The sequence below is a fragment of the Hippoglossus stenolepis genome, chromosome 3, assembly GCF_022539355.2.
Source record: "Hippoglossus stenolepis isolate QCI-W04-F060 chromosome 3, HSTE1.2, whole genome shotgun sequence".
Classification (NCBI taxonomy): Eukaryota; Metazoa; Chordata; class Actinopteri; order Pleuronectiformes; family Pleuronectidae; genus Hippoglossus; species Hippoglossus stenolepis.
Window position 1 is genome coordinate 16,809,511 of NC_061485.1, and position 27,409 is coordinate 16,836,919.

General features: G+C 43.5%; 2 protein-coding genes across 6 annotated transcripts in view; both read left to right on the top strand.

The window, feature by feature from the left end:
- The first annotated feature begins 544 nt into the window (after positions 1–544).
- atf7b (activating transcription factor 7b) lies at positions 545–11,051 on the top strand. Of its 5 annotated transcripts, none has more exons than XM_035152252.2 (12): positions 545–657; positions 1,594–1,655; positions 2,659–2,755; positions 2,873–3,018; positions 3,150–3,275; positions 3,876–4,030; positions 4,207–4,303; positions 7,405–7,524; positions 7,702–7,845; positions 8,508–8,696; positions 8,828–8,933; positions 9,079–11,051. In XM_035152252.2, exons 2-12 carry the CDS (start codon positions 1,608–1,610, stop codon positions 9,312–9,314), a joined length of 1,464 nt encoding a protein of 487 aa, XP_035008143.1. In that variant the 5' UTR covers positions 545–657; positions 1,594–1,607; the 3' UTR covers positions 9,315–11,051. The 5 variants fall into 5 exon arrangements, with proteins under 5 accessions (XP_035008143.1, XP_035008141.1, XP_035008139.1 ...); XM_035152250.2 differs by having other exon boundaries at positions 546–661; XM_035152248.2 differs by having other exon boundaries at positions 547–661; positions 7,729–7,845.
- A 1,105-nt stretch (positions 11,052–12,156) lies between these two features.
- The window catches only part of dip2bb (disco-interacting protein 2 homolog Bb), a 41,599-nt gene continuing 26,346 nt past the window's right edge, over positions 12,157–27,409 (top strand). The window contains exon 1 of the mRNA XM_047339350.1: positions 12,157–12,441. Coding sequence (XP_047195306.1) covers positions 12,357–12,441 — 85 coding nt within the window. The 5' untranslated portion in view covers positions 12,157–12,356. The remainder of the gene's footprint in view (positions 12,442–27,409) is intronic.

The window sequence follows — 27,409 nt, forward strand, 5'->3', positions numbered from 1 at the left end:
AACTGTGACACTAACACAACTCAACTGCCTTTGTGTAGACACGTGATAAGAGTGGTAAAGTGGGAGGATATAAAGTATCTTTTATTGAAAAATGTTATTAACTAAGAAATTGAACACCTTACATTGGGTAGACAACACAATGCAAGCGAGCTGATAATGGTAAATTATAAATATATAATAATCACGTGAATAAAGCAATGTTCTGTGCTTTCTTTTTTATTTATGTATTTGTGCTTCAATGCTGTGTGATCGTGTAATAGTCTCATTGTTTACTTTTTTTTACTCCCTATCGTTTGCCTTCAATTTGTCCATCTTTAACTTGCAAAGCACCTTGTAAGCGTGTTTTGAAAGGTGTTATTTGTTCATTATTATAAAAATCAAATGAACATTCTATTAAATTAAAAGAAAAATACTAATATAAAAAAAGAATGAAAATCTTAACTAAATAAATAGCAATTCATTTGACTTCAGGGGGCTTCCATATGTAAAGTAGGGGCATATTAATAAGACCCCCCTCTCTTACGCAATACTGTGGCATGTTGCAGCTCTCGCGATGTTTGGCGGGTGGAGTGTCAGAGTGTCAACAACGGGCAGCAGCAGCAGCAGCAGCACCGCGGCGCTGTCCGGAGCAGGGAGGTGGGAGAGGCCGTTTCCACGGTGGGTGAGTCCGGACACTATTCGGTTGTTCTAACGTCAAATGTGATTTTTCGTGACCGACACAAATCCTGTGCTCGTGTCACTTGTGTTATTTTCTGCGCGACCAGTTCGCGGGCATAGCTTTCTTTAGCATTTAGCGTGCTAACGTGTAGCTGCTAACTCGGTGGAGCCGCTAGTGTGAACTGGAGCTAACGAAGCTTGGGTTAGCATTAGCTTAGCTAGCTGTGTTGTGCTGGCAGCTACACAAGGAAAAAAAATCGCTTTGCTGGGCGTGTTCCACCGTGTGCTGTGTGACATAAGTGAGCGCGATATTAGCCTCTGCGCTCGTGAGGATGACATGGCTGTCAGGTTTCGGGTCAGTGTGGTGTGGCTAGCTGCAGGGTTCTGCTAGCCTGAGGCCCGTATCTCATGAAGTCCAATATGTATTCACCATATGATAGCCCTATGATAACCTATCCGTTAGTCCCGTAACCCAGCCCACCTCGCTAGCTGCACAGCCTGATGACCTCGGCAGTGATCGCGGGCTAACGCCTCTGACTTGAGGACGCTGTAGGGCAGCTTGTGTGCTAGCTGGCTCTGGCTCTGCTGCTTCATCGCTGATCGCTTGTCCACGGTTGTCCTCGACCGACCGAGTCCGCAGCAAACGCACCAAACAGGCCGGAGATGGTCGGCCTGTTTGTCACTTCTGTGTTTACGTGAGGGCTCGTGCTATCAATGGCGCTAACAGAGACTGTGGTCCTCAACAGGTGCACGTCTCATGTGGCCAACCACTTTCTTTTCGGTCAACGCTGTCAATGGCCTGAAGCTGGTTTAAACTTGCACTATTGCAACATTCAGTAGCATGTATTCATTCCTGTTGTTTTAATGTGTCTTAGTACGATCAGCTGTCTGCTTCCGTTGGAGTTAACAGTTTGCCCTTTGCTCTTTTTTTTACAGATCACTCGTCTGAAATGGGGGATGACAGACCTTTTGTATGCTCTGCCCCTGGATGTGGGCAGGTCAGATTTTTTTCAATATTTGTATTCATATGCATGTCTCCGTAACACTCTTTTCACCTCTCTGATTATCAAGCTCTGACATCTAATACCATGTTCAGACCTGTTTATTTACACCCATCCTGAGTGATCGGATTACAAGTGGTCTGTGCCAAGTACATGTCTGAATGCACTCAAATGTGTCCTGAGATCCGATCACTCAAATCAACTTTCAAAGGTTGTCTGGACCACGTTCTTTTCTCTATGTGAATGCAAAGACGCCCTGGGCCACATATGTAGGATCACCGACTCAGCTGATGTTCTCTTACCCACTACTGTTGGCATTTATTTTAATACTTCTCAGTGCCCATATGTTGATTTGTTTGCAGCCACCTGACTTCTTAAATTGGTCAAATCTTTCCTCATAGTTTTGCATTCATTCATTCAGTTCCTCCTGACTCTGCTCGCTAGCTTTCTCTCGCTACCTCTCTCGCTCTTGCTCGCACTGACACACATACAGACACCCACAAACACACACAAACATTGGAGTTAGACCAGGTCAAAACAACATAATTCGGTCATCACAAACACCACTGACAGCTGTGATCTGCATATAGAGTGGGGAAGTGTTTCCCGAGAGATCCAATCACAAGTGGTCACAGGAGACACATTCAGGACGTATTTGAATGCCAGGTCTCAACAAACGATCATCACGCTGACCACTTCTCTCAAGATGAATGTTAATATCAGGTCTGAACATGGTCTAAAATAAATCCTTGCCTCTTTCTTATTACATGGACTCACCGCAATTTATTCAAGGTGGTGCACAAATGGCAAAGTAGTCCATAAAAATGATTAAGCACATGTAAGACTGTTTTTACAGTGTCTGACATCACTGTGGACCTTCTGCACATAAAGCAGGAGCTAATATTAATCTCAAATCAGATTTATGAGCAGCACAGTGGCCAGAGTAATGATGCTGTTTATATTACTACACTTTTCTTACCTGCTGTGTTATTGTTTGCAGAGATTCACCAATGAAGACCACCTGGCAGTCCACAAACACAAGCACGAAATGACATTAAAATTTGGTCCGGCCCGAACCGACTCCGTTATCATTGCAGGTAATGACATTACCATTTACATGAGTGTTTTTACCTCTATATTGATATAAAAGTCTGTTGTCTGTTGTGAAAGAAACATTTCTGTCTACTAACATAATATAATTTTTTCAAATGCAGACCAGACCCCCACACCGACACGTTTCCTGAAAAACTGTGAGGAGGTCGGGTTGTTCAGTGAACTAGCCAATTCCTTTGAACACGAGTTTACCAAAGCACATGATGATGACCAGAGGACAAAGCACCTGGTTAGAGTAAGGATGACTGTATGTTGAATGGAACTTCACACTGTTGTTGTGCTCAAGTTGTAAGATTTATTTATTTATGAAGGATTTAATAATTTCAGACAATTTGAAAGTTGATATTGATCTTCTTTTGTCTGCTTTTTACCTCCAAGTCTGCACCTTTACAAACACCATCTCAAGCAAAAGATGAGGACGAGGGTCCTTTAGAGGTAGACTCTTCACCTCCTGGAAGTCCAGACTCCTCCTCCAGCATGTCGGACGACAGCAGAGACTCAAGGGTGAGAGGACAGATACAAAGTATTGCTAGAGACTTCTTTTATGTGGACTGCACATTGGATTACAGAAGGGCTGCAACTATCGACTAATCCAATGATTATTTTTTTCGATAAATCAATTAATCTAATGATTTTTTTTTATTACTAGATTAATATAATAATGGATTTATCAAAACAAAATTTGTAAAACTTCTGTCATTTATATTTATTTAATAATAATCTCCTAAATACAAACGCATCTGACAACAAACGAAGTATACACTGCAGGGCATTATTCCACAACAAAAAATAGCCCAGTCTGAACTGATAATTTGCATTTTACAGTCCTATATCTCTCCAAAATAACATTTGTGCAAGAGCTTGTTCCATTAAAGTAAAATAAATATTTAAATCTACATTAAACAAAATAAATGAAAACAAAAGTAAAATTCAAGTAACTTTCTGGAGGAATATCAAAACGATGGACGTTGATTGCGTCGCTCTAGTTTACAGGTTCAAACTTTATATCCTGACAATATATATCACAAGTAAAAAGTAAAGTTAATTTCATTAATGATTATATCTGTTTTCCTGAAGACAAAATATACTGTGATGTGTCAACAGGATATTCCCACCAAGCCCAGCTCTGCCCCTACTCCAACCATTGTGCGTCCAGGTTCTCTTCCACTTCACATGAGTAATGACGCACTACACCCTACAACTCTGCCATCCCCAACATCCGTCATCACGCAAACTCCACCCTCCAACAGACAGCTCAGGTAAACTGCCGTGTGTGTTTCTCTTGTTTGATTTTACTATATGTTAATTGGTGGTATTTGCAGCACATCCTAATCCCTCTTGAAAGATATAAATGTACCTTTTCCTCAATCGTAATTTTGTCAGTCGGCACCGAATGGAGGAACAGCAGTTTACAAGTATCTGATTTTGTCAACAGCTCCCCAACAAGTTCTTATCCGCTGGTGAGGCACCTCCCTAATGGGCAGACTGTCCCTCTCCTGCCCAGTCCTGCGCAGATGACCTCAGTTATATCTGTAAGTCATTAAATGTTGAAAATCATTACTGATATACATTGTGTAATTCATTGACAACAAAACAACGTAAGAATGCTGAAAGGAAATCTTAATCGGTAAACCCTTGAGGGCTGGGTTCAAAATCACACTGAAATAAAAGTGAAAATTTGAAATCAGGCTGATCCAACTTGTGTGAATTTTCATCTCGACAACTCATAAGGTTCAGTAGTGTGTATGGCCACCTGTATGCACCCCCAACTACATCTGGGCATGCTCCTGATGAGATGGCAGATGGTATCCTGGGGGATCGCCTCCCAGACCTGGATTGGGGCATCAACAAGTCCTGGACAATCTGTGACGCTACTTGGCGGCAACTTGCAACGCATACACTGATACATAATGTCCTAGGCGTTCTCAATCGGATCTAGGGCCGGGGAACGTGAGGGCCTGTCTATGGCAACAATGCCTTCATCATCCAGGAACTGCCTACACATTCTGGCCACATAAGGGCAGAGTGTATTGGTGCATTGTCCTGCACCAGGAGGAACCTGACAATGGGTCTAAGGATTTCATCCCGGCACCTAACAGCAGTCAGGGTACCGTTGACTATGATATGAAGGCGTGTGCGGCCCTCCAAGGATATGCCTCCCCTGACCATCACTGACCCACCACTAAACTGGTCATGCTGGATGATGTTACAAGCAACATAACGTTCGCCACAGCATCTTCAGACTCTCTCGTGTCTATCAAAAGTGCTCAGTGAGAACCTGCTCTCATCTGTGAAGAGAACAATTGCGAAACTGCCAATTCCAATGTTCTCTGGTGATGCCAATCGAGCTGCTTGGTGCTGGGCTTTGAGCACAGGTCTCACTAGAGGACGTCAAGCTCTCATGCGACCCTCATGGAGTCTGTTTCTGATAGTTTGGTCAGAAACATGCACAGCAGTAGCAATCTGAAGGTTATTTTGTTGTGCCCTGGCAGTGCTCCTCCTGTTCCTCATCGCACAAATGAGCAGATACTGGTCCTGCTGCTTGGTTGTTTCCCTTTTACAGCCCTGTCCAGCTCTCCTCATGTAACGGCCCCTCTCCTGGTATCTCCTCCAGCATCTTGAGGCTGTGGTGGGACACATAGCAAACCTTCTTATGATGGCACACATAGATGTGCCATCCTGCAGGAGCTAGACTACCTGTGAAAGGCCCTACCCCTAGATATGAAGTGCCCGTCGCTGGGAGTGTCCACCTCCAAACAGAGCCACAAGGGGTAGAGCAAGAAAATCTTCCCCCTAGGAATCTGGCACCACTCGCTACGTCATCAGCGGCCAAACAACGTTATTACAATGACAAACAATATCAACTAACGCTACTAACAACCGTAATCAACCAACATTATAATAGTGACTCATCTGACCACATTGCAGGACAGACCGGACAGATTGATCTGTTGATCATTACACAGTCAGTCAGTGTGTTTACATTGGCTACTTCAAGGTAACATTAGTCCTGTCCATAGAAACTTCTGCCCCGCACTGAAAAAGTTGTAACACGAGCAGGGAATTTTGCTAAATTTGCAGCTATTCAATTTTTCAAACTTCATATAAGGGACACAGGAGTAACAAACGTTAATTGTTACTCTCACTCAGACTGTTTACATGCTTGTTTTGACAGCATGAATAGCGATTTTCGTGAAATTCTTGTCACAGAGGTCCATTTTCATTTGCTACTTGATTGAAATAAGATATACCGCTGGATTTAAAAAGAAATTCATAGTTACTTTGCAAGATTTCATACTTACATTTATGAGCATTTTACCTGCAGCGGTGGCCATGTTTATTTGCTTTCTCTGTTCGTAAAGCATTCAGGAATTTCTGTCTACCCCTTCATTTTAGGGGGGTCCTGAATACACTACAGTTGAAGGGGTGTTTGAAGAAACACAGGTAGCAGCACAAATCTCTGCCTGTCTGACTGACATCTCTCAGTGCACACCAACTGAAAATTAACCTTGACAAGACTGAACTACTTTTCCTTCCAGGGAAAGGCTCTCCCACCCATGACCTGACTATTACCTTTGACAACTCCGTGTTAACCCCACCCAGACTGCTAGGAACCTAGGTGTGACACTTGACAGTCAACTCTCCCTCACTGCCAACATTACTGCAACAACACGTTCCTGTAGATGCATCCTGCACAACATCAGGAGAATACACCCCCTTCTCACTCAGAAGGCGGTGCAGGTTCTGGTCCAGGCCCTGGTCATCTCACGCCTAGACTATTGTAACTCCCTCCTGGCAGGTCTACCTGCTAGTGCCATCCGACCTCTGCAGCTCATCCAGAATGCAGCAGCTCGACTGGTCTTTAACCTTAATTCACTCACACTACTCCGCTCCTCCGCTCCCTTCACTGGTTACCAGTGGCTGCCCGCATCCGTTTCAAAACATTAGCACTTGCGTATCGTGCTGCTAACGGATCGGGTCCAGTCTACATCCAGGACATGGTCAAACGTTACACCCCAGCCCTTTCACTCCGCTCTGCTTCGGCCAATCGGCTTGTTGCTCCCTCACTGCGAGCTAAACACTCAACAAAATCCCGACTGTTTGCTGTCCTGGCTCCTAAATGGTGGAATGAGCTCCCCATTGACATCAGGACAGCAGAAAGTCTATACATCTTCCGCCGCAAACTAAAAACACACCTCTTCCGACTATACCTTGAATAAAAGTTTAAACTAACAATTTAGTAGCACTTAAATGGCACTTACTTATAGCACTTTGTAGTTTGGCTTTCTTGAAGAAATTGTACTTTCTCTATTCTTGTTGTTCTGGGTTTGTACCCTCATGGTTGAATGCACTTATTGTAAGTCGCTTTGGATAAAAGTGTCAGCTAAATGAAATGTAATGTAATGAAGAGCTAAATGGCCACTACCTCTACATCACATAGAGAAACGGGGACAATACTACCCCTTCAAGACCATGCACAAAAGTAAGGGGTAGAGGCCATGTGGTAGGGGCTAAGGGATGAATTGGGACAGGCCTGAAGGGATCCCTTAATCTTTTTGAGCAATGTTCTTGATCCATATCTCTTCTGATTCGTACTCTTTTTCTCTGCATGACCATTCGATGGAATGTGAAGCTTGCGAGGCCAGTGAACTCAGTGCCTAACATCCCTGGGATCCCAGGACCTCCAGTTGGTGGAGGGAGCAGTGGCTCGTCCTCACCCTCTGGGTACAGTCTGCATTCTGAGGCCAGGATGGTGAGAGATGATCAGTCATATTCGCATCATTATATGGGCCAAACTATTTGTATCACGTGTAAAATTGCTTTTAAATATTAATTGTGTTTTATTTAATATGTGCAGATACCTAACTTTAACAGATTTTTGTGAGCTCAGCATTAGTGGACCTTCATGGTTGCGTCTGTATTTTGGTAGCGACTGAAGGCAGCTCTAACTCATCAGGGCCAGGGAGCACACGATGGTGGTGGGTCAGGATCCATCCCGGCTGTCCCACAGCGGCAGGAACAGAGCCAGCAGCCCGGCCAAAACTCTGATGCACCGTCACCTGCTCAACCACAGGTATTACACAGGCCATATGAGCTTACATACAAAACGACCTAGCACCATTCCCTCCATTTATCATGAACACATTATCTCAGGAGCATCTCGAAGGGATCCTTTCAAATTTGGTACAAACTTCTACTAGAGGATCATATGATTATTTTTTTTTGGTGGACAAAGTTACTGTGGCCTCACAAAACATCTCTTTGGCTTCTTGAATGTGATATCTCAAACTTTCTCCAAATTTTCCTTAAAGTTTAACTTTATTCAACTGAATAAAACAAAACAAGCTCATATGTGCACTTAAGAAATGAAAACATGAGCAGCACATTCAAGGTTTGTTTTGAATGCTTTCGTTTGACACTATAATACTGAAAATGTGACGTATTTGGACTTTTGACATGACTCATTAAATATAATGAGTACGTCATGCAAATTTAACATGTTTAAAGTTGGTCTCCACATAGCACCACACTGGGGTCTGCAATAAGCATTCATGCACTTATTCCAAAACATCCTGTGTTATTCTGTGTGACTGACTTTCTGAGAAAATTGTCAAGTCACAGCATGTTTGTGCTTCTGAGGAAAAGCTTCCTCCTTGTGACTCTTTCTGTCAATCAACATGCCACATTTCCCATGCCACATAATCTAGATGTGATGTGAAATTCTGTTTCGCCCAGGTGTCCCCTGCTCAGCCCACAGGCGGTCGGCGACGACGAGCCTCAGAGATGGATCCTGATGAGAGGAGGCAGCGTTTTCTGGAGAGAAACCGGGCGGCGGCCTCCCGCTGCCGGCAGAAACGAAAGCTGTGGGTTAACTCTCTTGAGAGGAAGGCAGACGATCTCGTCAGTACGAATGTCTCCCTGACGGTGCGGCTTCAATGTCTCCAGGGTTTATCCCAAATATTTAAACATGCTTACAGATTGGTTTCCCTGATAATGTGACGGGTAGGGGCATGTTGGGAATGATGCGTATGCTGTGTGTTTTGTGTTGCAATCAGACTGAAGTATCCCTCCTGAGGAATGAGGTGGCACAGCTGAAGCAGCTCCTTCTGGCCCACAAAGATTGCCCTGTCACAGTTATGCAGAAGAAGGCAGCTTTCTTAGGTAACCACCGAGGGTCACAAACAGACGAGCTTCCAGCACAATGTTCCTTCTTTTGTTAGGATCCATAAATCATCTCATCCATCTAATGTGTTCTTTTTACTCGCTCACCTCTCTTAAGGGTGAATGTTTCTTTCTCTGTCTCTAGCTGCAGGAGGAGATGAATCCTCCAGGGACACTTCTACTGAGCCCATCGGCTCCCCGGCGGCAGTTATCCAACACGGGCCGTCACCGCCTGCCTCTGCCTCCAGCCCAGGGGCCACCATCAACGGGCTGAGTGTCCGCGCTGCAGAGGCGGTGGCTATGTCAGTCTTGGCTGGCATGGGATCCGGCCAGCCGGGAGGGGGCGTCATGGCGACGCAGTCACAGGCAACTTCAAGATGATGTGCTGATGCAGGTAGCCACTATGAACTCGAGTGGCATTTGGAGGCCGAACTGGTGCAAAGTGTTTGAAAAGAGGGATCTGCCCTCCTCTCTCACCCCAGACTAAGTTACTCCGCCCCCCCCCGCCCCTCACAGCCAATGATAATCACACAAAGACACTGCACAGCGGCTCCATAAGCCCTCCACCCCGGCAGGCTCCCTGTTCAGAGAGTCTCTCTGTGTACATACATATGAATAACACGTCAGAAACTCACATTGTGGGGTTTGGGGGAATTTCTCATTCAGTTACGACAGTTGGAAAATGTTTTAGATCAGGATGAAAATTATGAATGAAAAAAATCAGTATGTGAAAATCATGTGTTTTTATTTTTTTTTCACATTAAATATGCAGCTTTAGTCTAATTCTGTCCCACACGCTGGCTGTGATGAGGTTGGTTGCTTTCCAGGCTGACAGTTTTACTCTGTGATATCTTGTATTTTTTTATGTAAGGAAAGATTTTTCATGCCTGTTACTGGGCGTTCCACGTAACGTGTTGCTGATGCAGTGAAAGTACCGTGAGATATGGGCTGGCTGACTGTAGTAACGGCAGCCTGGGAACTGTTTCTAATGCTCTTCTTTTGTTTACGTCTTACCCTGACTGTTAGTTTTCTGTCTGCGTTTCCCCTTTGAGTTTATTGTCCTTTTGAATACAAAATGGTTTAGTCAGCCAAGTGCGTAACAATCCAAATTATAGACGTGTTCACCGTTTCCCTGTAAATGTCTGCCTGACTTTTGTAGCATTAGTTTTTAAGCCATTTGGAATGGGTCCCATTTCATTAATTGTGTATGTATCAAACTCTATTGGTTGCATGAGTTATTCATGGCTGAAGAATACCACTGTTTGTTTGTGCCTCATCGTACTATCACTGGTTATTGAGCTGCTTTTACTTCTGTTGTATAGCATCAAATTATTGATGCTAAGATTGTCCTTGTGTAAGAATTCCATCCTCAGTCATTGAAATGGTTAGCTTTAGAAGGCCCTTAAAGGATAATCAAACCTAGTGCATTTTAAATAATTTACCATACCATTTCAGTTTGAGGAAAGAGGTAGTGCAATATATTTTTCTATTAAATATCAATGTTCTCGCATTTAGCTGACGCATGTAGCCCAGCCACTGAGAGGGGTTTGGTCTATTTTAATTGAAAGCTTAACTTACTAGGTGAGCGGAAAAAATGTGAAGATGAGTATTCTTGAATGAATGAGTTTGGTGATGAATGCACATCTGTAGGGAAATACAGATGTCCTAGACCTGGTTGCTTTCCAACAATTGAAAAACTGTCTTATATCATGAAGTAGACTTCATACATGAGCAAGGTGCATCTTTTTAAATTTAAGTTTTGACATGTAGATTGTTTTGTACCACATTGTACTTCCAAGACTATCACATTGTGTTTTCCCCTTTGTCACTGTGTGCTTTTTACGTCATTGTCTCAATATGTTTTTTGTTTTTTTCAGTGGGCATGTTAGGCTTTTTTACCATCATGTGATTTTATGTTCCTTTATTTGTTGAAGAGCATAAGTGTGTTTTAATTGTTTAACAGAGTGAACCACATGAAAAAAAAACGTCTTTAAGATATCCATTTGGAGGGTGTTTGTCAAATACTCAGGCCTCAAGGTGGGAAAAATTACGTGTGTATAGTCTCAACTAATTAATAAGTTGTCTCGGGCAAATACAATAAATTTATGAAAAAGAAAACGTCCTCAGTGTGTTTCCAACCAGCCCCAGTTTGTTCCTCTTCTCTTTCCATTGCATTTGATTTTCTGAAAAATAAATGCAGTGATCTTATGTGTTTCTGAAATACTTAAAACAGCTTTAATCAGTATTTGTATATTAACAATGGATCAAAAGACTATATAATAGTGTTTGCTCACAGTGTTAAACCCACAGAGAGTTTACATGTGACTGCAGTTCCTTTCAGCTCCACAGGGCTTTACAGCTTCTTGTAGCTCAGTGTATTCTTAAGTTCACCTCAGTTCACTCTTACAGACACAAGACTGCAAAATTAACAAAATTGTAGGGGTCTGAAATGTTCTGAATAAATACATTGCATGTATAAACTTGTGTTTGATGCCAAAAGAAAAAAAAAAAACATAAAAATACATATATTTTCATTTGATTGATTTAAGTTATTAATAATTATTATTTTATTTATATATATATAATGTGTTTAAGTGTTGAATACAATGAAAGCAGAAAAATGTGCAGGTGTCTGGTTTAGAAAACACTGGCAGCATTTTAAAAAATTGGTTAAAATCTTTTTTTCTTCAAATACATCTTTTGTTGTGTAACAGACAAAATAGTTTTTATCCAAATGGTTAGAAAAAACGTTGAAGATGTGTTTGTGCTTCAGGAGGCTTTTACACTTAATTTACTCATTTATTTATTTATTTGTAGACATTGTCAGACCTGATCTGAACTTAAAATAACTTAATAAATCACTTCTCAATGGATGAATATTTCCATCAGTCTAATGCAGTAATGATATATTAAATTTAATCTATATTGTCAGGAGGTATTGAAAACGTGATATAATAACACTTCTAGCTCCTGTAGATTGCTCCCAGCAGGTTCTCCATCATATTGTAATAACCTACTCTGGTCAAAGTTGATATTGACAAAATAAATCTTGTCCTGGTGAACCTCTGGATCAGCTCCACTGAATCATCGGTGCCACATCCAGATGTTAGTCTGCAGCTGTGTGTGGGGGGTGACAGGTGTGAGAAGTCCACCAGCAGGGGGAGCAGGGAGTCCGCCTGATCGCAGCCTCCTGTCACGGCACTCGCCATCAGCAGGTCCGGTCATGTGACCGACTCACAGACCGACTCTCGGGGCGAGTTGCTCCACAGTCATGGCGGTGTCGGGGAGCCGCGGAGATGGAGCGGTGAAGAGCAGCGCGACAACCACAGCTTGATTCTTCTCTCTTTCTCCACTTCGCTTCATGCTGGACTGTGGCTGCTGACGAACTCCCCGCTGCAGGTCGCCGCTGCCGCGCTTCCGACGATGGCCGACCGCGGAGTTGATATGTCGGCTCTGCCTAAAGAGGTCAGGGACCAGCTGGCGGAGCTGGACCTGGAGCTGTCCGAAGGTAAGCGGGGCTGTAGCGGTGCGGAGGCTGCGGGGGCTGCGGGGGCTGCGGGGTCTGGTGGTGGATGTGCAGAGAGTGAAAACAAGCACATAAACAAACAGCCTGAGTCAGCGGCACTCAGAGCTGCAGTCAGATTAAAAACACACTGACCTCCTTTTCAAGCTGTCACTTCTTTATCAAGTGTTCTTCTTGCTTTTATTCTACACATCTGATATTATCTGCACAGGCTGTGACACAAAAAAAGTATTTTGTTTCTGTGCCTAAGCTTTCATGTTTGTTTGTTTTATATTTCCCCTTCTGCATCCTTGCTTTGGTCCACATCTTCTCCCTCCATGTTTATCACACATTGCTTCTCATCTCTATGAGCTTGTACACTCCCGCAGAAGAAAATGGGTCATGTCTGTCATCCCTCAGGCCTTGGGTGGCATCGGTGGACTCTACACGATGCTGCTCTCACGGCCTGAACCCTGCACTGCAGCCCATACAGCAGAGGGTCATTTGTTTTAGAAGAGTGACTGTGGGAAATCAAAGAAAGAAATAAGAGGAATATGGTGCTGGCTGTTATGCAAGTCTCCTCCTCACCCTGTGAATCACAGCGCAGGAGCTTGATTGGTGCTGTGCAGTTCTCAGGCGCCCGGGGGTGGATGAGTAATGTAATGTTTCACGTGGAGGAGCCGGGCAGGGGGGGATGTATGGGGCCACTAATGATGCCTCATGCACCACAGAGAGACACACAAACACTGATACCTGGAAGTGTCCGGCCCATGTGGGAGGACGGGTGAGACTTCAAATCACAAGAGAGGAGGACGGGGAACCAGTTTAGATTCATCACTGTGCCCAAGGTCAGCCAAGGAAGTTGTTTTCACCTTGTCAGTTTGACTGTTGGGTTGTTGGTTGGTTGGTTGGTTGGTTGGTTGGATCTAGGATTTTTTATAAATCAGGGGCCGTATAGGGGCCACAATTTACACAGAGGGGCCAATTATAAGTCTAACGTCCATGTACACTTCCTGATTCTGTAAGGTGCACATTTAAGTCGCTCCTTGTTTACTGTTAGCTCTATAGCTTTGAGCGAAACCATGCATCGTTGAATATATTATATAAAGCTTAGAAAATTATTGACAAATTGATATATGCGTGGTTAGTATTGTTAGTAGGTGGGTGCTTTGTTTAGAAAAAAAGACTACTGACAGGACAGGGATACATCAGGGACCAATCAGATTTCAGCTGGGGCCAGTGCCCCCCTGGCGCCCGCCCCTGGATCCACCCCTGGTTGGTTGGTTGGTTTGCCAGCACCCCCAAAACTACTTGACAGATTTCCATGAAACCTGATTAGATGGGACATGGGCGAAGAGAGAGCCCATTTCATTTTGATGTGGATCCAGGTATTTTTTCATCACTTTCTTTAACATTGAACGATAGTGTTTAGTTTTTTTGACGTTTTCACTGATTTCCCAATCTTCCACAATTTGGATTACGTGTTCATGATCTGCATTGGTTTGTTGGTTTAGTTATAAGGCTTGATTTGTTTTACTGGGACTGTTGTCCCTTGGCGGAGGTATGCGCTCTAATGATTGCCATTCTAGTTCCTTTAGAATCCGTATTGGGAATGTTTACTCTTCCATTCATAAGAACGCAATGAGAGGACATGTGTTGAAGATGTGAGCAGATAAACCAGCCGGCAGTACCTTCCACATAATCAGGTGTATATCTCAATGACCCCATTCAGACCTGGTATTAACATCTGTCCTGAGTGATCTGATCACAAGTGGACAGCTCTGAGTACATGAGTAAACACACAGGGCGGTGGTTCTCCCTGTCATTTGTTCCAGGTGACTTTAGTATATTTAGAAAACAACCAAGCTCGGGCCTTGTTTTCTTAAACTAAAACTTTTTATATAACAAAAATAATACAGGCATCCTCCTCTTTGCGATATTGTTTATACAATATTTCCGTTCATTCTGTTTAAAGTAAAACCTTCATCTTCCTTTTCCCACACTCTCAAACCCATAATCCTCCTCCTCCACCTCCTCCTCCACCTCCTCCTCCTCCTCCTCCTCCTCCTCCTCCTCCTCCTCCTCCTCAGCATTACATAGCAGTAGATACTACTACCCTTAACAGCCTACTTGTTATGTGAAGTTAACAGTTTACCTCCACAGTACCTTTCTTGACATGGTGTCACAGAGAGTTGCTGTGGCGACTTTGATCTCAGCGGCTATGGAGTGTGTTCTGGTTAATAATAGACTACAATTAACGCTGTGATAATGAGAGTGGATAATGGAGCAGGGGGATGTATGTTCACTGTACATTCAACTCACTTAACATGGACCAGAGGCTGTGGATGATGGGAAATCCCTTTGCAGTCAGGAGGATGATCCAGTCAATAGACGGGACCTCCACCTCTTCGGTTGCTCTGGTCGTGTGTTTTTGATCGCTGTCCTGCTGAGTCATCAGACGTGGTCGTGTCTTTGTTCTAGTGCATTTGACTGAATCCGAGCTCACCCAGTGCTCCTGTCGACCTCTGCATCCATCGTGCTGCAGTGCAATCATCAATAAAATGCCAGTGTGCCAGGCCCATTGGCAGCCATCACAGCCCCATCACCATGTTTGACAGAGGAGCAGGGGACTTTGGATCTATTTCCTCTATTGGTTTCTTTTTTTATGCTTTTGTGGACTGCGACCAGACTTTGCAGGGGTTTGCATCTTCGAGTGAATCCTCTGAAGATGAAGTCTTCTCTTGATTGTTGATGGAAAAAAACATGTCCGCCCACATCCTGGAGACCATTCTTGACTTGCATAAAGGGCTTTTTCTTCACCATGCAAATGATTTTTCTGCTAATCTGCAAGTCTCAAGCTCCTCGATCTATTTGGTTGTTTGATATTTTCCAGTTTTCCTGTGCACATCTGCTTTTTCTTGTGTAGAATATACCCAGTTATGGATTCTGGCAAACCTCTGATATGTCAGATTTCTTTTGAGCCTTTCTGCAACTCTCAGGTCTGAGCCACGTTTGAGCTCTTTTGTGCATGATCTAACAGTCTTGTTTGCCAAATGCATCAAATACTTGCGAAAAAGGCATAAAAACTCAAAAGATTTCATCACACAGCAAGACAATATGACTCTAAACATGCAGCCAAAGAGCTTTTCAGGTCGAAGTGGAATATCCTCGATTGGCCCAGAGCCAGTCACCTGATCTCACTCTGGCTGAGCGGTAGTCAGCTTGATGAAGTAGACTAATAGCAGAGAGAGAGAGAGAGAGAGAGACAACAAACAAGAGCTGAAGGCGACTGCAGTGAAGCTCTGAGAGAGAATGAGACACAAAGATGTCTGTTGACGTCTGTGGGTAAAAGACTTCAGACAGTCACTGATGGCAAGGGATCTTCCCCTAAATACTGAATAACAAGATTTTATTGGATTTCCTGTCCATGTGCTTGTTGTGTAAAGGGCTGTATCTGGCACACAGCTCCTTCTATATTGGTGTAAATCTTTCACCATAAAACTAATACTAAGCAGTGGAATTTAACATCCATTATTTTATTTCAAATTGAGTTGTACTGAAGCTCAGAGCTAACTGACCTGAGACTAACAGTCTGGATTGGATGTTGGATGATATTTTACCTGATAAAATACTTCAAAATATAATGTTTCACAATTCGACTAGACTTATGTTATATATTGTGTGACTTGTGTACTTTTATTTTACAAAGTGTTTCCAAAAAAGTTCAAACCCAGAGAATTCCTTCATTTTATCTAAGGTGAAAGGACATTTCTGTTATAATGGTGTTGTATCTGCTTTACCTGTTGCTTTGCTTGTCAGTTTGGAAATGGCTAATTACTCTGGTCCGATTGTCTGTCTGGTCTATTGACTCACCCCTGAAAGTTTCACTGTGTTAACGTTTAAGTGTGAGTTAGTGGTAAGACGACACCCCCAGGGTTGAGCGTCCTGCTGCTGCGGACTTGGCCCCAGTGGACCGTGGCTCTGTTATTCGGCACTGTCCAGATGCCCCGCTCCTGTATCCACATATTTACAGTGTGATGAAGTGCATTTGCCGTCTGCTCAGCCGCCCGCACTCGGCCTACGCGAGGCTGATGGCACAAGGCGAGCGGCAGCTGGTCGTCCAAAGACTGTGAAACCTTCTCATGGATATCTTTTACATGGCAACAATCACCCCATTGTTGTGGCTATAGATGGGACGACCCCCGGCAACAGAGCAGAGGAAAATATGCATCAGCAGTTTAATTTTTTTTGTTCACACTACACAGCAATAGTTGTTGACAGCAGTTTGTGCACGTGTGTGTGTGTATATGGATGCAAATGTGTTACTCAACCACCTAAAACCTCGCTGACTGGAAGGACACAAAGAAAGCCATTGAGGGGATCAAAGACTTGGAGCTTGAGCCGGACTGGAATCTAGAGCACTGAACCACAAGTGTTTAAGCTGCTCAGCCTCAGAGTGTGTGGCCATTGTCGTGTCTGCAACTCCTGTATTTGTTTTCATGTGAGAAGTTGACAGAGACGGAGGGTGAATAGTGACCAGAACCATTTACTTTGAAAAGATGCCGTTCACATCCGGGGGACGTAGATCTCAGAAAAGTGTCAGTCGTTCCCAGTAGTAAAAACTGTCAAGTACCAAAAGGTGGCGTCACGTCAGACCCGTTGTCTTGTTTACACCTGGGTAGAGCATGCAGGAGGCAGGGTAGGATTTGATCAATTCTGCCTTGGAGAGCACGTGTTTTTGTTTACAGCACATCGACACTGGCATCGCCTCTTCTCACCTAAAGCTCTCGTATCTTGTTATTTCAATCTTGTCTTTTCAAGTTGACGACTTCGTCTGTGTCTTCTTTGTGAATGACGCCTCTTTTTCATCCTAAGATATTTGCATTCTTTTTGATTTTTTTTTTCAGTTACACGTCTTTAAACACAAAAGCAGTTTATCTTCCAGCTAATGTAGCTATCAAAAAGCTAGCAGTTTTGTGTGGCTATATTCAGCCATAGTGGACCTTAAATACTAGCATCAAATGCTAACACGGTCCCAATGACAATAAGAACATGCTAATCTATCAGGCATAACGTTTTTCCATAATCTCTCTTTGATTTTAGCTACCATGCTATTGTTCGCTAATTAACACGGAATACAAAGTACGGCTATTCAGAATGTCCTCGGTTTTGCAGATATTCGGTTGTAAGCCAAAGTATTGGACAATTCAAAATTTTGATCCAATAGTTGTGCCACAGAAAAAGGGGGAAAACCCAAAATTTGTCCTGAGGGGTCATGAATACATGGACGATATTTCATGACTGTCCATCCAGTAGTTGAGACAGTCCAAACAGTTCAGAATAACCGACAGGCCGATATTGCTTTCTCTAGAGTGATGTCGCCAGCGTGGCTATTGACAATCAAATATTATATATGTGCCAGGATGGATACATCTGGAACGGTCCAGGCCTGCTCATATACCCCATGATGCACGCCATCTGTGCCATTGTAAATGTGTGCCTGGTGCTGCAAAGGCATCACATGCCCAGCAAAGCAGACAATTGCACACACATTGTACAGTAGTTTTCTTAATTTGCCTCCATTTTCAGTCCCCGCTGTAACTGTCCCATCTCATAAGTGGACATGTGGATTTCCTAAGGACTACAGCATCCGTCCTGCCGCCTGTCTGTGATGCTGCGGACGAGAGGCAGGTTTTCATCCCAGCAGCCTGCTCCATACTGAGAGGCAGAGAAATGAGAGATTACGTTCCTGCCTGTGTCTCTCAATCTAGGTCACAGAGCATCAGGGGGCAACACGCCTGGCTCATTTAGCCTGTGAGTCACACTGGGCCAGGACTGCTGCTGTGGATCTCTCCCTCTCCCCCCCCGCCCTCACACCACCGCTGCCTTCTCTCGATCTGTCACTTTTCCCCTACTACTGGATTATTTTAGTTTCCCTCCCCTTCAAGATAAATACGATGCAGTCTTAAAGGGCAAGGCCGGTGTTATTCTGTATTCATCTTGCTGTCAACGAGTCCCATGAAAAAACCAGAACCACAAAATATGTTTGTGTGTCTTATGACTTATTGTACCTTTCGACTTCCATAGCTGATCTGTGGCACTCATTCTGAAGCACAGTATGTTTAGCTGTAGAAAATAAAAATAAATAAATATAAAAAAAATGTTATTGTATAGGAACAACTGCAAGGACCATTTACAGAGTGTTTTAATCGATTTTAAATACCAACGTAGCACAGGGGGAATAAGCCTTTGGTTTTAGTGTTTTTGCAGGATTCGTTGACATTAAGACAAAAATTAAATGTTTTCAGTCTTGACCTTTAAAGCCGACGGGTTGAAAACACCCACTGTGTGCTTTTGGCGTGTATGCATTTCTGTGCATTTGTCTGTGCATGTGTCCACATGCAGCAGTGACAGAAAGGAAGCTGGTTTAGCCTCTCTGTTTAAAAGCTCATTAGCTGATCCCCAGCCACAAGCTCCAGGCCACAGACTTGGTTTTACACCATTAGAAGAGAGACTCCTCTGCCACCTGTGTCACACAAGCACAACAGCAGGACTCATGTATTATTTTTTTTTGGGGGGGGATGAATCATGAGTATTATGTAACACGCTATGTGTCTAAATTTGCCATACACGCAGACCCACACACATAAACACTGACAATGCATTGAAGCACGGTGCACAAAGGCAGACTAAATAATTTAGACTCGAGCGCACACCTTCACACAGACACACGCTGAACGTCTCACTTTCACGTCCACAGTGAACTGCAGGTGGGTTCTCAACCTCTTCTCACTTTAAAGCTGTGCTTCTCTAAAACCTTTTAATAACTAGAAGCAACATTCTCTGACGTGTGTGTGTGTGCGTTTTTTTTTTTTTAACTTCTGCAGCTTATCACTTAAAGTAAGTACTGAGAGAAATGACAGTGAGGCTGACAGAGTAGTAAGTACTGGTCAGGTCACTGTGTTGTTCACTGAATTATTAAGCAGTGCAGTCCGACCGCCTGCAGCACGTGTTTCAGCCTCTGAGAGTTCCACTGTCACTGGATCCAAGTTTCTTTTCATCCCACGCGTTACTTTCTCCTTGATGTCAAACTGACCCCCCTCACTTAAACTGTTACTTTGTTTGCGAGCCTGTGTGCAGATGAAGGGGCTGCAAGTACAGACCATTTTGATCGTCAGTGGCTTAATATAATATAAAAATTGGATAATCTGAGAAATGTCCAAAAAATAATGACTCATAAGTCACCTGACAGAAATCAAGTTTTGACAAGAAATTAACTATTTTCATGATGGATTAATCATTCGTGTCAATTTGCAAGTGTGTTTGTCAAAAACGGGTTGAACTGGTTCAAGCTTTTCAAATATATTTGATGAAGAATATATTATGCAAAAACTGTTGGTCAGATTATCCATGAAACTTGGTAAAAGGATGTGGTATGTGTCTGGAAATGTTGGTGCAGATCAGGTTCAGAGGGTGGATCCAGGAAGTTTGCTCTATAGTGCCATTCAAATAAGACATTGTTGGCTCTTGGATGTTGTGAGGAACATATTTTAGACTAAACAATAAATATACTTGAAAAGAAAATTGGCAGATGAATTAAAAAAATACATACTTTCTCTTGCCCAAGGTTATGTCATTATATTGCTGGTTTTATTTGACTTAACAGTCCAAAGCTAATTTATATTTAATTAACGATGATGTAAAACAGAAAAAGCACAAAATCTTCATCTGTGAAGCTGGAGCGACTGAACTTTAATGACTGTAGTTGTAATGATGGTGCCGGGCTGTATTATGTTTTTAAATCTCATATTCCCTCATGCTACTCTACATGGACCTCGTTGCTGTGGACACGGCCCATGGGGTGCCCCCACACACACCCTGCCCCCATCCCACCCACTTACACACACACACACACACACACACACACACACTTTTGCTTTGTGCTTGTTTCATAAACCCTTTCCAGATTCAGACGGCCATATGTTAGAGCCACACATACAGTAATACAACTGAATGTTGTGCTAAGCTGTTAAAACCATTAGCTTGTCATCACGGTTGGTGTTATTTCAACGGCTGCTCCACATGAGAAAGACACATGATGATTGTCTGAATTTAGAGGATACATTTTGTGTGCGTGTGTACGTGTGTGTGTGTATCCCTATAATTCGTGTTTTACAGGTATCTGAACTTTAAATTAACAGCAGGTGTATGGATTTATATACATATCTACCCAAATCTGCTTGGTATTTACCAGTTGTCCGTCATATGTTGAGGTGAAATGTTGCATGTTGGAACTTGGCCCAGTCTTCTTGTGGTATTTACATTTTTTTCTTGGCTGTTCAAGAGCAACCTCCTTTGAGGGAATGAAGGAGAATCGCAAAATATGGCAGAGTGGAGTCAGCGTAATCCAATTTTCTAAACATGTAGGGTTGGGAGAAAGTTTAAATTGAGTTGGCCCAGTCTTCCTGCCCTGACTTCCTCGAAAAGAGCTGACGACGTGATCTCCGCAGTGAAATGAATACGTCACTTCCTGCCTCTGTCTGCTGCACCAGGCTGCAACACCCCTTGCCTGAATAATGCAGAGGATTTGCTGCTGTTCTGAAAGTGTCTGTGCAGAGAATCTCCCGCTACATTGTGCATTTGTGATAGTCCGGGTTAAGTCCAGACACAATTCCCTGGGCTTAACCCACAGGTCATGTCTGAAAACAGTGTGTGTGGGCTGGGTCAGGAAGTGTCTCTGTGGCAGGCCTGATCAGCACACTACGACATTTTTTGTGTTCGCTCACCTTAGAGTTACAAATTAAACAAGTGTCTTGAACTTTGTAGCCTGCATTTTACACCCTCTATTGGTTTTAACACTGAAAAAACAAAGAATACCCACAGGATGTTCCACAGGGTTAAGATCATACTTCATAGACATCCATTTGGTATTGTTTTTATCACAGTCATGATTGTCACGGCCCACTCACAGTGTCACACACTGTTGTGTAAATCCCAAAGGGCGATATGCTTCAGTGGGTGTTATGTAGCGTTTGGAATAGCTTTGTCGCTAAATGTTGAAGTGTGTGAAGTCGTGTAGTGTGTCAGGTGTGTGTGAGCTACGCCTTCTTTTTTCACTCAAAGAGAAACATTGAGAGCAGCAGGTGGAAAGAAGCCACCGGCTGAGTCATGTTTGCTTCAGAGAAAGTATTGCACTTCTTTGCTACGCTGCTTGGTAACCCAGTTATTACTTCAACTGTGTTGGGGGGAGGGGGCATTTTGACTGGTCCTCACAAATTCAATGGGCTGTTTGAGGGTTAAGACTTGGTTTTAGGGTTAGAATTAGAATTAGGTTTAGGTTTAGGTTAGGGTTAGGGTGAGGCATTCAGTTGTGATGTTTAAGGTTAGGGTATAAGGGGCTAGGGAATGCATTATGTCAATGAGTGTCCTCATAACTATAGAGAGACAAGCGTGTGTGTGTGTGTGTGTGTGTGTGTGTGTGTGTGTGTGTGTGTGTGTGTGTGTGTGTGTGTGTGTGTGTGTGTGTGTGTGTGTGTGTGTGTGTGTGTGTGTGTGTGTGTGTGTGTGTGTGTGTGTGTGTGTTTGAGCTGAGTTTAATGAGTGTGCGGAGTGAAACATGATTCACTCAGTTACCTGAGTTGGCCACACCCTGCCTCCTGTTTCAGACAGAAAAATCACTAGAGACCGGCAGTGTGTGTGTGTGTGTGTGTCAGGGCTTTAGGCTCTAAAGCACCTCTTTCATTTACCAGTGCCTGTAATACCAGTTCCATTGTGTGGAGTTATTACCTGTACACACAGCCTCTCTTCGTGAACTGTTATGCACGGTGAAAGACTCAATGTCTTCCTAGTGAGTTCGTAAACTGTATATAAAATGTTTTTCAGGACACCTTGAATCTTTCCATATGATGTAATGATTCGACCATAGAACTGGGAGTCTGGAGTTTGACTGTTTCACTCTGTAAACATTATCACTTGAAAGAGGACCTGGGACAATCTGCTACCAGATGAATACGGTTTTGTCAAACTGTGTTGAATAAGATTATTTTTCCTACCACAAAGATACATAAAGGGAAATAAAAATATAAAACATGAATACAGGGGTTATGGTCTAGATATGAGTAGGACTATCGGCCTGAATGTCAGTCACATATACAAGTATACACATGCATAGACACACCTGTCATTCCACATAAACAGCTGTTATAATTCATGATGACACATATGATCGTAAAAGTCATTGCCATACCACTTTTTACATAGACTGCATGCTGAACAATGAACTGTATTACAGGTCAAATCAGTTCTATGGTGGTTGATGTGCTCTTATTTTCATAACAAAAAATGTAAAGCTCCACTTCCTCACACTATCAAGACATAAATCTGGAATATCCCTGTTGAATGCTGCCATCTTGGAGCCCCAGTCTGTGCAATAGTGATCGGTGGACCGCATACGGTTGTGGACCACTTCAGGCAATGATGCGCCACAAAATGGACGTGAGCCTTAAGTTGCCTACTTGTAAAATAGCAAATGTGGCCCAAATATCTCAAAACAAATGTGTGTGTGTATGTTTTTTGCAAACATGCGCTGCTCTAGGTAAGGTGTAATTTGGATGTGAACCTAAAGTGGCCAATGTGGTGGATAGTGAATATGGCCCAAATAGCACAAAACAAGCACTTTTGGGTGATGCGGTATTGCTATGGTTTACTTGTGGCCTAGATCTGGCAAACAGGAGCGGACCGACCATGTGCCATCATTCCACGCGGTATGTGGGCCGGATTAAAGTGTGACAGTGTGGGTCAAATCTGGGCCTAGAAAATTGCTAGGTGGGGATGGAGCCACAGTATCGAGTTCCCGCCGACACATGCGCTCAACCACTTGTGAGTTAAAGTGGTTGAGCGCACCCTGAAATGAAAATTCACTCATTATCTACTCACCCCTGTTCCAATGGGGGGGTGGGTGAAGTGTTTGAGTCCACAAAACACTTTTGGAGTTTCAGGGGCAAACAATGTAGCTGATTAGTGACCTGTCTTCAGACGTAATAAAACAACAGCAAAAACACAACATGCCTCCATACTGCTCCTGTGTCGTAGCCTAAAAGTCCACCAGAAGTGGCTATCCCTTTAATCACTTTTGAGTAATTATAACCAAACTTAACAGAAATGAACACTTTAACAAACATCAGTGTGTTATGAACATGAAAATGAAAATGAAAAATAATGTACTGGACGTGTACTTTGACTTTTTAGTTTGGTCCATGTCCCATTGACGAACCTGGAGGAGGCAGGATTTATGGGCCCTGTACTACACTTGGACACCAGCTGGCGATTGAGATACTTTGGTTTTACTTTTGAACGTAACGTCAGCCTCTCTGACAAAAAACTTGTGTGTGTGTGTGTGTGAAAGAGAGAAATATGTTATACATATGCATCTACCTACCTTTAAAAAAAAAAAAAATCAGTGTGTGTCCTGCTGCTGCTGTGTGTGAACGTGTGGACAAGTTGAGTGGGTGATGTCTTGGTGGACTTGCTGGTGAGAGGAGGCCGCTGGGAGCATTCAGTGGGATGTTTGTTCACCAGATAAAGATGTGCCGGGTCTTTCGGCTTCAGGAAAGTAAACAAACCCTCCAGAGCCCCCACCCTCCTTTCCTTCCCACGAAAATAACACCGCTCATATCAACAAATATAGGGAGGACACAGCCCAACACAGAGGGGGAACCATGTGCCATCCTTTATTCTGGACCTCAATATTTCAGTCGGCTGCAGAAGTCCCATGACCATAACCAGTCTAATACCTTAACATGTGTCCGTATCATTTTCAGGATTGACATGTGTTGTTTTCACGAGAAAGCAACTGAGGGAGAGGAAAAAACAGAGATGGAGAATAGAGGTCGGTAGCTAATTACTATTCAGACAGAGTGCCTGTGGGGTGGAAGGAGGGATAGACAGAGAGAGAGAGCAGGCTCGCCGCAATTCACATAAACCAGGGTTTGCAAGTGTGAGTGTGTGCGGTGCGGGAAGAGGACACAGCTTTGATGTTTCTCCGTCTAGTGGGGAAAAAAAAAACGTTCTCTCTGAGGTGACCGAAACTGTCGAATAAAGGCAAATGAGGAGAGCGGTGGCGGCCTCATGCAAACCCTGACTGTAACAGAAAGGAGAGGGTTTGATCGTGACCTCCATCACCAGGAGTGACATGAGTGGGTTACTGTGAGAGAAGTGGGTTAACAAGTGGGACCCTCCTCTCATCACCTCAGCGGAGCTGTGCTCTGCCTCTCAAGCAAATCTGGGACCGTTCATTAAACAGACAGGGACAGATTCTCGTCTTAGATTCTACATAAATTAGAGAAAATATTTTTTTCACAGACAGAAGAGGAAGCTCAGGCCCCCAAAAAAGCGAAAGTAGTCAAAGTACTTCTGTCACTTCCTCCACCAAGGAGGTTATGTTTTCACCTCTGTGATGAAATGAAATGATGCAAGCATTTTCTCATGCAGATGACAAAGCCCTGGCCCGTGTGCAGGGAATTTAAAAAGAAAAGTGAAAAATAACAAAATGGCTTCTCTCTTTTTTCTTATTCGCAAGTTTTGGCCCATTTTGATTTCATGTGTGTGTTCACCTGTAGTTCACTGATGGAATGTAGCTTTTAAAAAGATTTAACTCTTTAGCTCCCACTGCTGGAGCCTGGATCGGATGATATAAGCATAAAAAACAGATGAATTTCAAATCATCCAGATGGAAGAGTGATTACTTTGAGGTTCATTTATTGCCACACCAGCCCCTCCCCCATCTCTGATTCCACCTCCCTCTCTCTCTCTCTCTCTCTCTCTCTCTCTCTCTCTCTCTCTCTCTCTCTCTCTCTCTCTCCCTCTCTCTCTCTCTGTCTCTCTCCCTCTCCCTCTCTCTCCCTCTGTCTCTATGTTTCTGCAGAAACTGCCTGTTCACATGAGCTAAAAATACATCATGTGACTGAGCGAGGCCAACTGTACCATTCATGCATTACTTATGGAAGTGTTTGCTTTATCTCCATTTTTGCTCTGTAGAAAGAGCCTCAGTCCCTGAGTAGATGTACTTTGTTGGGTGGGCTCTTTACCCTCCGAACATGAGCATGTTCGTTTTTGTCAGCTTGTCTGTGTTGCAGCAGTGCGGTGGTTTAACCATGTAGATGTCTGCTGGAACATGGATTTGTTGTCGACACAACACTGTAGAAGTGTGTGAGGTATTAAGATTTAACACTCAAAGTCAAAACGATCAGCCAGTGTGTAATTGTGTCTGTGAGTTGTCTTGAGTCATTTCAAGGTGATATGAAGTATTGTCTTATTGGATTACAAAGTTCTGTCCAATATAATGACCCTAACTCTAAGCAAATAATACGAATGAATATAAGGGCGCTCATACTCCTCCACCAAGGACCAACAGTCCCCTTAAATTCAATCAAGCCTCATTCAACTGCACAAACTCCTAAATATCAGTTACCTTTCTGATTGTTTTCATAAAGACCCTTGAGTTATTCTATGGGAAATCAGTGAAAATCTCTGTTAAAGAAAGTAAAATAAAAAATGAATCCTGCATCTGATCTCTGATCTGCTCCTAAATTAATTGGGTTCTTTGTTGCCACATGTCCCGTCCCTAACATCCTTGGCAGAGGTAATCAACAATAGTCACGCACGTGTGTGTCTCACTGAGTATTACTATAAGTCATGTAGAGACAAATGATCGTACGAACATGATAACTAATCATTAATAATTTGTCAGATAATCATATAGCAGCCAACCTCTGAAGGTCTATCGTTTGTTGCCTGGTTGGACCTTTATAGGGACATCACTGTGTTATCAGAATCATTTTGAATTACTTTAGTGGTTACAATGTTATCATAACTGGCAGAAAGGAGAGCTGAATGTGACAATAAGACCAAAATTGAAATTATTCCTCAGTATTGTGACTGAATTCAGCTGTAGGACTGTTCTCTCTGTGTCGGTGTACCAGGAAATGCTTATCTAATCTCTGTTGTCCTCTGTGGTGTAACTGGGAAAAGACGCTATTGTTATCGGACGGCTTCAACCTTTCATCGCTGTGCATGTCAGCCGTCGTATTTCCTATCAGGGATCAAAGCTCACAGCTCTGGGAGACGATACAACTGTAGAGGGAGTCACCTGCCACACTGGCCACTATCACTGAAGACACAACAACACAAACCTGTTACAGAATCAGGCTTGTTTTAGGCTCTGCTCTCGATTTACCCTCCGACATTCTTGTAGATACTGTAAGTCTCAGTATGACAATGATGGAGATGAGGTTTGAGAGCAGCCAATGGCGGGAAGACTCACTCACTCACCCACTCAGTGAATCATCATTGGTAACTAAGTGAGTGGTTTTTTTTAGTGTGTGTCTGAATATCTCACAGCTTTGCCCACACTGGAGTTTGGCAGAGTCACTGCATCGCTTCAGGGCCATCGAAGAGCCCAGTCCGCCTGGGTCAGGTCTGGTGGGGCGGAGGGGGGTGCAGATGGGCTGTCGGCGGGAGGGAGACAGAGAGGGAGTTGTTGGGGGGGGTCACTTTTCTGGCCGCTCGCTTGAGGCTCACGATTCCTCTTCTGTCCTCAGTCCCTCACCTCTCTCACCTCACCTCTCTCTCCTCTGTTCTCTCGTCATTCCCCTTTTTATCTCCGTGCCTCCCACCTTTCTTGCCTCAGCCTTCGTGCTGGTTTTTTCTCTCTGCGTCTATGAATCATCCCATCTTCTGCCCACACTTCCGCAAGTTTCCAAATTTAGCCCTGTTTTTCTCCCTCCGTTTCATAATTAAGGCTGGAACTGATCCACATCTTTGACGCCATCGGCCATCTCTGGAGATGCCTGCGTCCATCTGTGTTTCCATCTCCATCCTCGTTTATTCATTTTTTGTTGTTGTTGTTTTCTTTTCTTTTTTTCAACCGCTCTGTCTCCTCCGTGTTGCTCTCTCCCTCCTCTATGATCATTCTTGT